We start from the raw sequence: 14,353 nt of genomic DNA on the forward strand, positions 1-14,353 counted from the left end.
CTAGGTTCAACAAGCAGTCTTCAATGTGGGGGTGCAGAAGCATGCACTTGAAAGGAGGAAAGCACTGTGAGCTCCTCTAGTGAAGAGAACTGCACGTCCCCTGCCTAGGGCTGGGTGTTAGGCCATTAGTTATGCTGTCATTGGCAAGATGTCAATATGGGCAGAAATTACCATTATGACTACCCAGATCACAGCTTATACAGACAGCACTCACCCTGATCCTGAGTGAGATTCCTGGCTAGTGGAACGAATGGTTTGGAACTAACTGGAAAAAAGCCTGGTGGTCTTCAGGCAGAAGGACTAAAACCACATACAGGAAAAAAATAACAATGAATGCAAAATAGGTAAACTTTCCAAATTGTTACATAAAGCATCATCATCACAACCCCTTCTCTTGTTGGAAGGTCTGCAAAAGAATTGCAATTCACACTGTCGCTCTCTCCACTATGACTACACCAGTCTGGTGGGAACAAGAAAATGAAGGCTTTGTAAGATTTAGATGCATTTTATTTTTATTTATTTATCTTCCTACTTGCAGTTCTATGAACAATCAGCCAAGCTATGCAACAAATAAAACATAAACCTGATATACATCACCAGTCAAAGCAAGTTTAAGTGCTGTACAATAAAGTGGATAATGTGTGGAGACAGAATTAATGTGTTTGTGTTATTTGGGGAAGAAGACTTTCTTAAGCACTTTGTAACATGGGATGTCTAGATAGGGCAAGATTTTCACAAAGCAAAGTGACAATGAGATTATACTACATAAGACAAGGTGGCAGTCAAGCCCACGTTGTTTAGAGTTCAGCCTGAAATGGATATACAACCCCCCCCCCCCCCAAAAGCAGGAAATGTGGAACAATCTCTCTCTTAAGTTGCTCCTTGTTACTACAGCAGTATTTCTGTTTTTCAGCAGAGAAGCAGTATTATGTTTTCTACCACAAAGCTGTGGCCACTGTGCTACCAACTCTTTAAAGGATAGCACACAATAGTACTGCAATAACTGTACATATCTGTATTGCATTCTATTAGTGAGTAAAATCACTGAATATGGCTCAAGTTGAGACTTTAATAATATAACAAACCTTCCAAGAATCCTTCATTTTTGTAAAAGGGTGCTGCAAAGCACAGCCACTAAGATTCTCAAAGGAGCAGAGGCCAGTTACATTTTTTTCAGGTTAAGCATCACCCAAAACAACCAACTAAAGCTGATTTTCTTTTAATAATTTAATATGAAGTAAAAGAAAAAAAATTAAGATCACTAGAGCACTCATTCTCACAGAAGATATGTATTTATAACAATTTTCATGCTGCCTGTAATACAAACACAGCCAGTAATCAGATTAGCAAATCATTCGAACACTTTTCTCCACTAACATCCTTTACAACTGTACAGACTACAATTTCTGTAAAGTGCCTTAATAGTATTCTGATCACAACTGTGTTAAATGCCTGTCTGCCTTAGATTACAGACCACATACCAGGTCAAGACAATACTCTTACACCAAGAAATCCCAGGAGAACAAAACATGACATTTAAAAGGTAATGTCAGAAACAGTCAACATGGACAGTATACAAAGTATTCTGAGACCTACAATACTTGCTTGGGATTAATGTTTTATAAACTATATATAACTCACAGAACTCTTCAAAAACTAAGACTACCAGGCAGGACATATTTTATTTCCCATAATATAAGAACAGTTGTAAGTGACATCATATCTGGACAGTGGGATAGCCAAATGGTCTACTCTACAGGAAAGTGAGCATAATACTCTAATGTTGTCACTTTACAGGCTGCAACACTTATTCTTCAACAACCTGCCTGTGCATGAGGTGGTGGAACATAAATTAAAAGTGCTGACTAACTCTGTGCCTGCACAGTTTGAGTATGTTGTGTGACACTGCATAATTTCAGAGGAAAATAAGATGAGAGTCTGGTGATGCACTGCCAAATATGAAATGGACTAAAAGCACAAATATCAGTCTTTCCAAGATCTGAGGCCTATGTACTTTGCAGGCATAGTAGTAAGACAGATAAAGTATGAACCTGCTGTACTGGATGGCAGCTAAACAGCAATCCTGGTGGCCAATGTGAAATATTAACTGGAGGAAAAGTTGGTGTGTACTCTCTAGTAATAAACCAGACATAAGGACATGGTCACTGCAAATGTAGCAAGTTATTTTCATACTGACCGAAAGAAAGAAGCAGCCGGGACCAAAAACTTCAAAATCATGCAGAAAATAATACTAATAATGAACAAATGGGATAACACTATAGAAAAAAATAATCAAATAAATAAAGCAAATGGCCAGTATTTTACATTCAGCCATCAACCTGCAAATTAACTTGACATATCCAAGTGAAATGCTAAGGATGTACATTTCTTAAGTTGCACATTGCAAACTGCACTCCACAAATAACAATCAGAATGCGTATTTTCTCCAAAGAAGATATCTAAAATGTTTGCAACTTAACAGAGATATCCAGTAATCCTCTTGTTTGCCAAGACTAGTGACAATGGTACTAACATCTGTTTTCTGAAGTGCAGTCTGAAGAAATAAAATACATCTTTATTAGTGATGCCTGTCTTGGAAGGTTAATGCACTAGTCAGAGAATGACCATTTTGATATGGTAGAGACATATATCTCTGGATACTCTTACAAAAAATAGCAACTTTTCTGCCTTTAAGACACCTGTAAAACAGAGACAATTGCACTTATTACCATAGCTATCAAGATGTCAGTGATTACAAATTGATTTATCTCAATGCTGCAACTCCTACACTTAGTAGTAAAGCTTGAGATGTTTCTGTTTCCTTGATGCCTTCAATGAGTTTGTAAAAACACCTGGCAGCTAGCCCTGAATGTTAAAAGAAAATTCAGGCTCATTTTACAGTGAACAGCAGCATCATGGTCACTGAGAGCAAGGAAACTGCATTCATCTCTCCAATCCACCTATGCAGGCTCTCTAAGAAAAGGAGGATGTCTCTCTCACTCCTGGCCAAACCCTTCAGTCTCTTCCACTGCAAAAAGCAGCTTCTCTTTCAGTTGTTCATAGCTCTTGTAAGGAGGAAGATCCAGGCGGTTAAAACTGCAAGAAAATGATAAGAAAGCAATAAATAAGAAATATATTTATTCTGTGACACATGGGATAAAAAACAGCAGATGCAAGCATAGACAAAGTTCACGAAGTGCAAATGAAGTGAAAAGTAGGTGGCATGGCTTTCATGCCCAATGATTACACAATTACGGATGCAATGTTTAGTACTAATTCAGGAATAAAACTGAGCATAACACACAAGAGGCACACACAAATCTACAGTGCTGTAGGAGCACAGACATCCACTCCTAGCTGCATGCAATCGGCATTACTACAGGCAGTGTCTGAGTACTACAGATGCATTGTACTTGTACATAGCTTTGTCACATTTCAGCATATCATACAGAAATTCTTGCAGGCACTACTACTAGATTACTAAGTGAAAATTCTTTGGATGCTCTGATATCCACCCTCACTAGTGAAGCATTTCATTTTATTCATTCTCTACTTCATTAGCATTATCCAGCCGTAGTTGTTGTTCACAACTGGTAAGATGAGGTGCTGGTGGGGGAGTGGAATACATAGCTACTGCAAGCTCAGTCTCTTCCAGCAGGAGTCACTGTAGGTAATGTCATCTAAATACTGTTTATAGGGGTCCACAACTGCCCAGTCTCAGCTAACATTCACCAAGAAACATTGGAAGTTGGGGGGTGGATGTGGGAAAAGCTGCTCACAACTAGTGCATAGTCAACTTTTTCTAATGGGAAAATGAAAATGATGTACCTTTGTTATGTAAGAGGATCACAAAGCTAATCAGGTTGCAGTGCTCCTTGGCTGAATCACTAGTGTAGTGCAAGGCAACCAGTTCATAGGTGTGTACTAGGCTAATGGCCCTGGGCCCTTTACAAGCTTAGGCATAGGATTACCCTGGCATCATGCCACCCGACCTTAGTTCCCAGTGCCTCTGTCGAGCTACTGGAGTTATCCCCGTGGGTGAATTCTCTGTTTCCCATCCACTCATCAAGACTTCTCTTGAAAAGGGTCAGCGAGGTGCTCTGCTTGACATGTATGGGAAGTCTATTCCATAGCATGGGCAGTCTCTGGGTTATGAACCTGTCTCTCCACTCCAGCATGTTCTGTTAATTGTGGTAATGAGATTGAGGTCTCTGCAGCGTGTGGTGTGAAGGGATAGGGATTTCTTTAGTTGTAGCATTTCTAACAGAGCTGGGTCAGACATGGCTTTGTAAGTCAAGCAGAGATTGCCTCTAAGTAGGTGATATGAGACAGAGAATAGTTGGAGTTTTTTTGAGTCTGTCCATATAGGACAAGTATTTAAGACCTAGGATCCTCTTTGTGAGGTACTTCTGCAGCCTCTCCAGTTGTTGCAGGTGTCTAGTAAGGTACATGCCAAATGGGGCATTGTACTCGATGATTGGCCTAACGAGGGAAGATTAGAGGGAGACAATGACATCTTTCTTCCTGGATGCAAAACCCTTAGCAATGAGATGTGCCACGTAGAAGGACTTTCTGACCACAGTGGCAATGTGGTGATCAAAAGAAAGGTTGCTGTCAACCTGTGTTCCCAGATCTCTTATAACACCTTCTGCATTCAGTGGACTACCATCAATGTGGTAATTCATGGAAACCGGGTTTTTCCCAAAGGGGATGACAACACATTTTTTGGCATTGAGCTTAAGGCCATGGTTCTGACACCAGTCATTGGTCACAGTGAGGCCATTCTGTAGGATGTCAATATCACTTGGGGAGTTAATAATAGCTCCCAACTTGCAACTGTCTGTGAACTTTGTCAGCCAGAGTCTCTTCATGATGGCCTGGACTTCAGAGAAGTAGATATCAAACAGGAGAGGACCCAGGACTGAACCCTGTGGGACTCCACTCATGACTAGTCAGCAACTTTCACACTCTGGGTTCTGTGAGCCAGTTTGTAACTCACCTAGTGATACAGGGGTTGATGTCTAGTTTAGTGAGTTTTTCTATGATGCCTGTGTGGGGAATGGTATCAAAATCCTTGGGCAGATCAAGGTAGGCTGTATGAACTACCTTGCCTTCATCCACAACTCTGGTGACTGACTTAAAGAAGTAGACCAAGTTGAGCAGGCATGATATACCCTTCACAAAACCAAACTGTGTGGGATCCAGAGTCTGGAGATTCCTTATATCCTTGTTTATTAGGTCCATGATGATGCGTTTCATAGCTTTGCATATCAGGTTTGTCAGGCTAATGGGGCAATAGTTCGCAGGGTTTGTAGTCGCTCCTCCTTTGTGGAGAGGGATGACTGTAGCAGTGCACCACTTGGTAGGGACAAAGCCTTAGGTGAGGCTGTGAATGAACAGGGCACACAGGCGAGGTGCCAGTTCACTCTGTAGTTCATGTAGAACACAGCCAGGGATATTGTCAGGTCCCATAGAAGCTGTGTTCTTGGCCTTGGACAGTGCTGTTCTAACCTGTGAAGCAGTAATACTGGGTGCCTGGCAATCTACTGGTATTATGATTGGTCCTTTGGGGGGGAGGGGTAAAGTTGGCACTGAATCTGTCAGCCAGTATACTGGAAATATCTGTTGGCTCGGTATAGGAGGCACCGCTGTGCAGTAGCTCAGAGCAAATCTGGGTATTGCCGTGGAGATTCTTCACAAAACTATAGATGGCCTTGTTGTTATCTTTACTATCTGCTGCAATTCTGTTTTCATAGCTAGCTTTAGAGGATTTGATGAGGGATCTCAACTTTTTGTTGAGGCTGATAAGGGAGCTTTTCCAGTCTTGGGACTTCACCTTATTCCGCATCAGTTTCCTCCTTCTGTTGTAGAGTTTGCTTGTGGCAGGAGGCCACAAGATTGGCTTCCTTTTTTGGAGGAGAACATCTTGGTTCTATTGGGTATGGTGAGATCCATGCATTTGTGTATGTGTTCGTACAGTGCAATGGTGTATGATTCGGCAGTCATACAACTATTCTCCATTTGCATGGGTGCCTGAAGTTAGCCACCTCTGTTTTTAGGAGCCCAACGTTCGCTTTGGAGAAGTAAAAGTAGAAATGGAGCTTTTCCTCAGGTAGACAGCAAATGCTGCAGGTGTGATAGGGAGGAAGGAGGTACTTGGGAACATGTTTTTTTCTGGGGGTGCAGACTTTAAGGATTTCCTGTGGGATGCACTGTCGGAGATGCTGAGTGGGCAGATTGGTGTGACAGGGGAGATGAATTTTCTTAGCTATGATACAGAATCGGAATTGGCTAGACATGGTAAGGCCTTGCTGTGTCTAATTATGGTGGCTGCCAAAAAAGCAATTAATAGGAAATGGAAATCAAAATCTAAACCAACTATATTAGAAGTAATGAATACAGTAACAGAGATAAAACAAGTGGAATTGAGATCTTTAGAAAAGGATAGGAGCAAACTACATAGGAAAAATGGAAATTGTGGAAACAATACATACGAGAGAGGAATGAGGTTTAAAAGAAGGCAGGACCTAAATAAGCTATTTAATGTTTGGCTGAAAATGATTGGGTAGATTATAAGTGATGTATAATGTTTGCAAGTGGGAGTGTGTCAGTATGGTTTCTGATATAAAATGCTTTCAACTATGATTGTGTAGTTGTGGCTTGTTTTCATTTATATAAATGTATGACTGCTTATGACATAAGTGATGGTTTAATAAAGATGTTTCTTGTTTGCAGTTTGCTGCCAGTAGTCCCTTAGTACTACAAATCTACCATTATTATCCTTTTATCCTCTTCTATCCCTATTGGAGCTCCTCTTGCAATTAATATAAGTACTCCTCTGAATAACCATCCTGAAAACCTTTCTTTATAAAATTCATGTGTTCAATTCTTTCCAAGTGTCTCCTGTAGTGCAGCTATTTGCACTCTATGTTTTTAATAGAGTTCGCTACTTATTCTTTTTTGTATTTATATGTGAGACCATTGACATTTAAAGACATTACAGAAAGTATCATTGTATTAAAAAGTTGTTATTCCCAACATTTATGTAAAACAGCTTTTTGTTAAATGTCTAAAGTTCCAGCTACATGCATACATTGTTTGTCAGGTTGAATTTTTATACTGTTGTTTCTTGTCATCTCTAAGCCTATGTCACATCTTACAAAACATTTTGTTTCAATGAAAGTCATCAAACAAAATAAAACACACTCATTATCCTCTAAAACCTATTAACGTAATAGTAACACACAAAACTTTGTACATCTTCAAATACTAAGACTTTACCCTCCTAATAGGAATAAATGTCCCAAACTGACAGACACACTCAGAGAGTTGAGTTAACCTAAAAGAAAGGTTATCCATTTTAAGATGCATTGTGCAACCTGTGCTTCTACTAAGTGCTGTCTGCTTTTGTCTTATCTTTATAGCTCTCTCAGCTGGGAAACCACCTGAATGTTTTCAGAGAACATTATCTCCTAGCCAATTTCTCTTTTTAACCAATTTCTCTTTATCAGATTGTAGCCAATTTCTCTTTATCGGATTGTCTCCATGGAGAGATGAGGGTCAAATAGAGAATTGCTACTAAGCATACATTTATTTGCTAGAAAAAAACTTATAATATTCAATATTCTTTTTAATTCACTTGTTTTCTCTTAAAATGTGTTACTAGATCAAGCTAGTGGCCCTAATCCAATCCCCCATACAAGAAAGAGGAAAAAGTATATAATTGCTCTTTTGTCATGCTCTTTTAACCAGAGTTTTCTTCTTCTTCTTTTTTAATCATTGCAGTGCCTACATTTCTTAAAACTGAAGGAGGAGAAAGAGGCAAAAAAGAAAGAAAAAAGAAAAAAACAGGCGCACCTATTTACAACAGTATCCCTATTAGGGTCTACATTAGATAAATGAATGCTTATAATATCGAGTACAACATGCTTGGCACATTTTAAGCGAATGTTTAACTAATCAACTGCTCAGTAACTTGAAAATAAGAGTTTTGAAATGTTTTAGTTGGCCATCACTTAAGATATAAGTATTGACCATCAGTACGTGAATTATGTTAGTGTATTCCAACTATGATCAGTTACTGTGCTTTCTATGTAGATGTATGAGAAGTTAACACTAGATAAAGTAAGTTAATAGTAAGTAATGTCACAATTAAAACTACATACACTAAGTAAAAACCAAGAAAACAGTTTACTATTATAGTGGGCATTTACGGCATGTAATACGTTGCCTGCATTTTTCAGTATAAATGGAAGTATAGTAAGACAAAGTGTGATGCTTTAGCATACCGCTACACCATGGCAAACACTGCTCACTTCTCCCCTTGTAAGAGAGCATTACAAGTGTGTGAAATTTCAGAAAGGAAAAGACATTCTCCACACAGATGGGTATCTCTATGGTCTAGAAAACTTATTAAAAGACAACAAGTACTGGTGTTGTAAACTGAAATTGAAAGAAAGCTGTAAAAGTTGTGCAGTGACAAAGGAAGATATATATGGTGAAGTATTATGTATAGGGCACCATCATGCATCAGATGCATGTGAGGTTGAGAAGTACATAGCTTGTGATAAACTAAAGCAGAGTGCACGTACATGCAGAGACACTCCTGCCCTACTTGTAGAAGATGTGTTCTCTTCTACCTCTACAGAATATACAGCTGCACTTCCAACAAGAAGATCTATGCTGCAGCAAATAAACAGGGTTTGTCATCATAGTGTAAGAAATTACATTCCTGTATCCAGTACCTTAGACACTGTTAATCCTAGTGCATGTACTTTGAAAGAAGGGTGTTTTGTGCAGAAAAGAATGACTGACATCCAAAACAATATACATGTTCTAGTATTCTCCACTGTGGAAAATCTGCGTGATCTAAGTGTTTCACCTATGTGGTTAATGGATGGTGTGTTTCTTACGAAAGGTAGATTGTGTAGACAGCACTATAGTGTTCACAGTTTTTTGTCAGTTGGTGGAAACACTAAGTGTGTTCCATTTTTTTGCCTAATGACGAAAAAGTCTTATAAATGTTACAATTTCATGTGGCAGTGTCTCTCGGAGGTGTTGGCTGTGGCTGATCTCCACGTGTTGGTTAAATAGGTTTTATCTGACTTTGAGATAGCAGCTCTTTGTAGTGTGAAATACAATTTTCCAGATGTATGTTCAAAGGGTTGTCTTTTTCATTTTGCGCAGGCTATCTGGAGAAAACTGCAAAGCTTCGGATTAGCTAGTTTGTACGGAAAGTCTGTTACATTTCAAATGAGTTTTAAAAAGTTGATTGGTTTATCATTTCTCAATGAGGATGAAGTGGTACCAGCTTTCTTGGAGTTATCAGAAATGTTTCCTAATGAGGGGAAGGAGTTGCTGTTGTACTTTTCTGACATGTATGTGTTGGGCCGCGTTAAGAAACAGAGAACCCAATTGTCATGTACTGATAGATTCCCTCCAGTGTTCCCTATAAAGTTCTGGAACGTTTGTGAATTAAATGCTCTATCCCTGCCATGGACACAGAATCACATAGAAGGATGGCACAGACATATCCGTTGTTTATTAGGGCAGTGAATTTGTGATATACCATCAGTGTTATCAGTACTAGTTAGGGAACAAAACAAGGTTAATGAAACCAGATTGAATTTACAGTCGGGATGCCCTCTGTCCCCTAAAAAACGCAAAACAGTTCTCAGGTACGAAAGATTGCAACATGTTCTGCAACACAAACATGAGTACAGTAGAGAAGATTTCCTACGTGCAGTTGCTGTCCTTTTGAAGGTGTAATGTGTTACTAAGCTTCACCATTGAGCACAGTTAGGGCACTTTAGTAGACTGATTCACTGTACATAATTATATGTTCACGTTTAGGGTGCTTTGTGTGTGTTTACACTTGGTAGAATGTATTAGTAGACTGATTCACTGTAAATAATTATATTTTCACATTTAGGGTGCTTTGTGTGTATTTACACGTGGCAGAATGTAAGGGAAGTACTAAACTAACGGAAATGGTATGGATGTGATTTGGCTGTTAGCATGTAGGTATCTTGTACATCATTAGGGGGAAGGTGTTGGCCAAATATAACTTTTCGATCTTTTGATTTTCAGTCATTTTTGTTTTTGGTTAAATAAACATTTGCTTAAAATGTGTCAAGCATGTTGTACTCAACATTTTAAGTGTTCGTTTATCTAACATAGACCCCCCATTACACTTAAAAATAACTGAGAAAACTTTACTTTATAACACGCAAAGAAAATCAAACACTGTGAAAACACTATTAAGAAAAAAAATTGTTTTACTCACAGTTAACTTTCTTCCTCCTCTTCCTCCCAAGTATTTTTCGAAACATTAATGACATGAAGTAGGGCATATGCTTTAGAGGCCCCCACAAGTCCAACAAAGTCCAAATACATCCAATATTTCCAGATTTTCATGTTCTGTCATACTTCATAAATGCAATTATTGCTCTGTAATCTCACATGTCAATTTCCAAGTTACTGGTTTTATTCCTGTTCATCTCCATCTCCCAAATCCTGTCTTTGCTTCATTTCCAAAGTACTCTTGATACTTCTAGTCAACTCATATGCTCCCTTCCTTCTCTGCACCATCTTCTATTGAAACATTTGAAAAAGTTTCACTGGCACAGTCTCCCTGTGGTCTTTATTATTAGCAGAACAAGAAGCAGAATCTCCTTCTGTTTCACAGCTCACTTTTTGTTGGACAAACTTTTGTATTTCCTCCTTACTTCATCAAAATCATCATTACTTCATCAAAAATGATTTTGCCCCTCCAGGGAAGAATATTTTGAAGATAGCTGGGTACAGCAGTTTGAATCTCACTCCTGCTTCTCGACATTCCATGAACAGTGGAATAAATTTACGTCTCTTCTGCCTGGTGTACAATGAGTAATCATTCTCCACAAACACTCTGCTGTCTCCCACTTTTAGTACTTTGTCCTTCTGCCATAGTTTTTTTCAGAATCAGCTATTAAAGGTCTAGGTTGCGCTCTCATAGCCAGGTTTGGAGCATACGCACGATGTGTCCTTTCAATTAACAACTCCTGCTGTGGAATACTAGTTCAGTTTCTTTCATAAAATTAAAATTTATACAGTCTGTTTCTTCTAGCTGCTCTGGTACAACTGAAAATCTCAGATTTTCCCTATGTGCTATGTCCTCTAATTGTATTATTTTTTGAAACATGTTTTCTTGAGCAGTCTCATAATCAGCCAGCCTTTTCTTCATTTCAGTCTCTGATTTTTGCAGTTTTATCACCTCATCTGAATATCTGTTTAAAGCTTCTTCTATTTTTTCAGCCTTTTGTGGTTTGAGTTGATATACTCTATCAGTGTTTCATTTATTTTAACCAGGTCTGTGTGCAGTTGTCTTATACTTTCATCTAGGTTACTGGAAGTCATGTCTGGAGGTTGCACTGCTTTTTGCTGAACAGCTGCAAAACTTTTCCCAGTCACTGTTTTTCCTCACCTTTTGTAGCTGTCTTTCAGGTCCTCTGTATTTCTTTTTTCCTGGGATCCAGGCAGTGCACTTACTAGCCAGTTACTGAAATTCACCCAGAAACACAAAAGTCTACTGGCTTTCTCTGATGAGTTTCTGTTTTCACACTGGGAGAGCTATGTGCAGCTATTTTGGAAATCCCTTGATTCAGCCACATTTAGTAAATTTGCTTACTAGACAGTAAGTACACTGCCTGGATGCCAGCAAAGAAAGCACATAGCCCGAAAAAAAAAAATCAAAAAAGGTGAAGAGAAAACAAGTGACTAGGAAGAGTCGTGCAGCTGTTCAGCAAAAAAGCAGTGCAAGCTCTGGTTTTGGCACATGACATGGTTTCCAGTAATCTAGAGGAAAAAAAGTGAAATATGCCCAGAGCTGATTAAAATAAACAAAACCTTGCAGTATATCAACTCAAATAGCAAAAGGCAGGAAAATGGAAGAAGCTCTAAACAGCTATTCAGCTGAATCGATAAAACTGCAAAAATCAGACGGTGAAATGAAGAAATGGCTCGCTGAGTATGACATTGCTCAAGAAGAGCTGTTTACAGCAGAGCATGCAGGGAAGACATGAGATTTTCTGCTGTACTGGAAAAACTGGAAAGAACAGACTGTATTAATTTTATGAAAGCACAAATAAGCAACTGGATTGGTAATACAATGCAAGATTTGTTAATTAAAAATTAAAAGGGCATATGGCATGTTTGCTGCAAACTTGACAATGAGAAAGCAGCCAAAACCTGTATTAGAAAGATGCACTTATAATAGCAGAAACAGTTGATCCTGATAAAACTGTGGCAGAAGAGCAAACTATTACATATTAGAGACAGCAGTTTGTTTGTAGAAAATGATTAATCAAAGTACACCATGCAGAAGAGAAGCAAATTTATCCTAGCAATCAGGGAATGTCAAGATGCAAGTGTGAGATTCAAATTGCAGTATCCAGCTGTCTTCAGAATATTTTTTTCCTGGAGAATCAGTCAATTTTGATGCAAAACAGGCTAATGAGGAAATACAAAAGTTTGTACGACAAAAAGTGAGCCATCAAATACAAGGGGACTCTGCTTCTCAGTTGTCTGATAATAAAGCTCATGAAGAGGCTTTGCCAACAAAACCTTTTCCAATGTTCCAAAGGAAAATGCTTGAAAGGCAGAAGAAAAGAACAAGAGTTGACTAAAAGAATCAAGAGTACCTTAGACTTGAACTGGGCAGAAATAAACAGAAAGAAGACCAGCAACACTGAAGTTAGTAAATAAATTTGAAAGCAAAGTCAGTTTTTCCAGGACAAAGTGTAGATCCCATGCAGGAGCAGGTGGCCTTCTACGAGGTCTGATGTGGGCCACCCTCTAAGGAACTGTTTTAACAAATGGTGGGAAGAAATGGGCTGCTCCAACTGTATATAGGCAGAGAGAGCCTAGGCATTTGTTTTGATGGAGGAGTATGACAATCCCTTTTCTAGGAGCTCTGCCAGGTAGTCCAAAATCAATGCCAGATTGGCCTGGGTGCTGTTGACATTTTTGCTGTGGCACCAGATGGTAAATCCTTTTCATTTGACGGAGTAGGATTTTCTGGTGCTGGGCCTTCTGGCCTCCTTAACAATGTTTAAAACCTGGCTGCTGAAGGCTGTGGGATCATCTGCCTTTGTGGAATCAGCCATGTGGGCAGCTTGAGTGCGGGGAGGTTTGGATGCAATACTTTCCTTTTCTCCTGAGTTAGAAGGTTTGTTGTGAGAGCCAGGTTCATGGGAGGTTTTTTGGCCAGACTGAGGAGCAAAGGGTACAAGTGTTGTCTGGGCAATATGGAAGAATGAGAATAGCCTTTGGGCCTTCTTCCCTGATCTTGAGAAGTACCCTGGAAATCAGGGGCAAGGGGGGAATGCATACAAAAGCAGGTTGTCCCAGGGAAAGGAGACGGCGTCCACCCTCCAGGCCTCTGGATGGAACTCTCTGGAGTAGAATTTGGTTAGCTGGCGGTTATCTGAGGTTGCGAAGAGGTCTATGTCTGGGTCCCCCAGGTTTTGCTGATGTTGAGTAAGGTCCCCCCTGTGCAGCTGCCACTCATGGGGATCCAGGAGGCTTCTGCTTAACTGGTCTGCCAGGGTGTTCTGTTTTCCTGGGATATACTGAGCAATCAGATGCAGTCCCAGATTTGAGGCTGACTGCCAGATTTGCATAGTTAAGTGACACGGGGGTAGGAGTGAGTGCCCCCCTGCCTGTTGACATACCACATTATTGTTGTGTTGTCTGTCTTGATTAAGAGCACTCCTGGTCTCAGGTGATCCTTGAAAGTTTGGATTGCCCTGTGAACTGCCAGCATTTCTTTTAGGTTGATCTGTAGGTCCTGAACCTCCTGTTTCAAAAATGCCCTGGGTGCACATACTTCCCTGGTGTGCCCCCCAGGCTGTGTATGAAGCATCTATGATGATGATTTGACCCTGTGGAAGAGTGGTAACGGGTAGACCCTTGTTCAGGGTACACACCTCTGCACACCATAAGAGCTCCTTCTTTAAGCAAGGAATTAGGGGCAGCTTGTACTCCAGTAACTGTGAGTGCTGGCACCAAAGGTTCCTGAGGTACCACTATAGGTACCACTATAGTTTCCTCATGTGCAGTCTGGCTAGGGGAATCAACAGGATGCAAGAAGCCATGTATCCCAGTGCTTGCAGGAATTTCTTTGCTGTGAGGTGGGTCCTGCGGGCCAGCTGGGAAAAGTAAAAGTGGAGGAAGGTCTGCTTCTCTGGAGGGAGGGAACGAGGCTGTTTGTGTTGCTGTGTCCAGCAGAGCTCCCCGGAAGGTTAACCTTCTTGTGGGGTGAAATCGGGACTTCTCCCGGTCGATAGTGAATCCCAGGGAGGATAGGATAGTT

At 40.0% G+C, this 14,353-nt stretch overlaps 1 protein-coding gene across 5 annotated transcripts in view; it reads right to left on the bottom strand.

Annotated features, from left to right (window-relative positions):
• Nucleotides 1–494: 494 nt before the first annotated feature.
• WWP2 (WW domain containing E3 ubiquitin protein ligase 2) overlaps nt 495–14,353 on the bottom strand; it is a 1,859,587-nt gene continuing 1,845,728 nt past the window's right edge. For all 5 annotated transcript variants that reach the window (XM_044081781.1, XM_044081779.1, XM_044081780.1 and 2 more), the window contains one exon: nt 495–3,096. In XM_044081781.1, the coding sequence (XP_043937716.1) occupies nt 2,997–3,096 (100 nt within the window). In that variant the 3' untranslated portion in view covers nt 495–2,996. The remainder of the gene's footprint in view (nt 3,097–14,353) is intronic.

This window comes from Protopterus annectens, chromosome 8.part1, assembly GCF_019279795.1.
Source record: "Protopterus annectens isolate FY-2018-M chromosome 8.part1, PAN1.0, whole genome shotgun sequence".
NCBI lineage: Eukaryota > Metazoa > Chordata > Ceratodontiformes > Protopteridae > Protopterus > Protopterus annectens.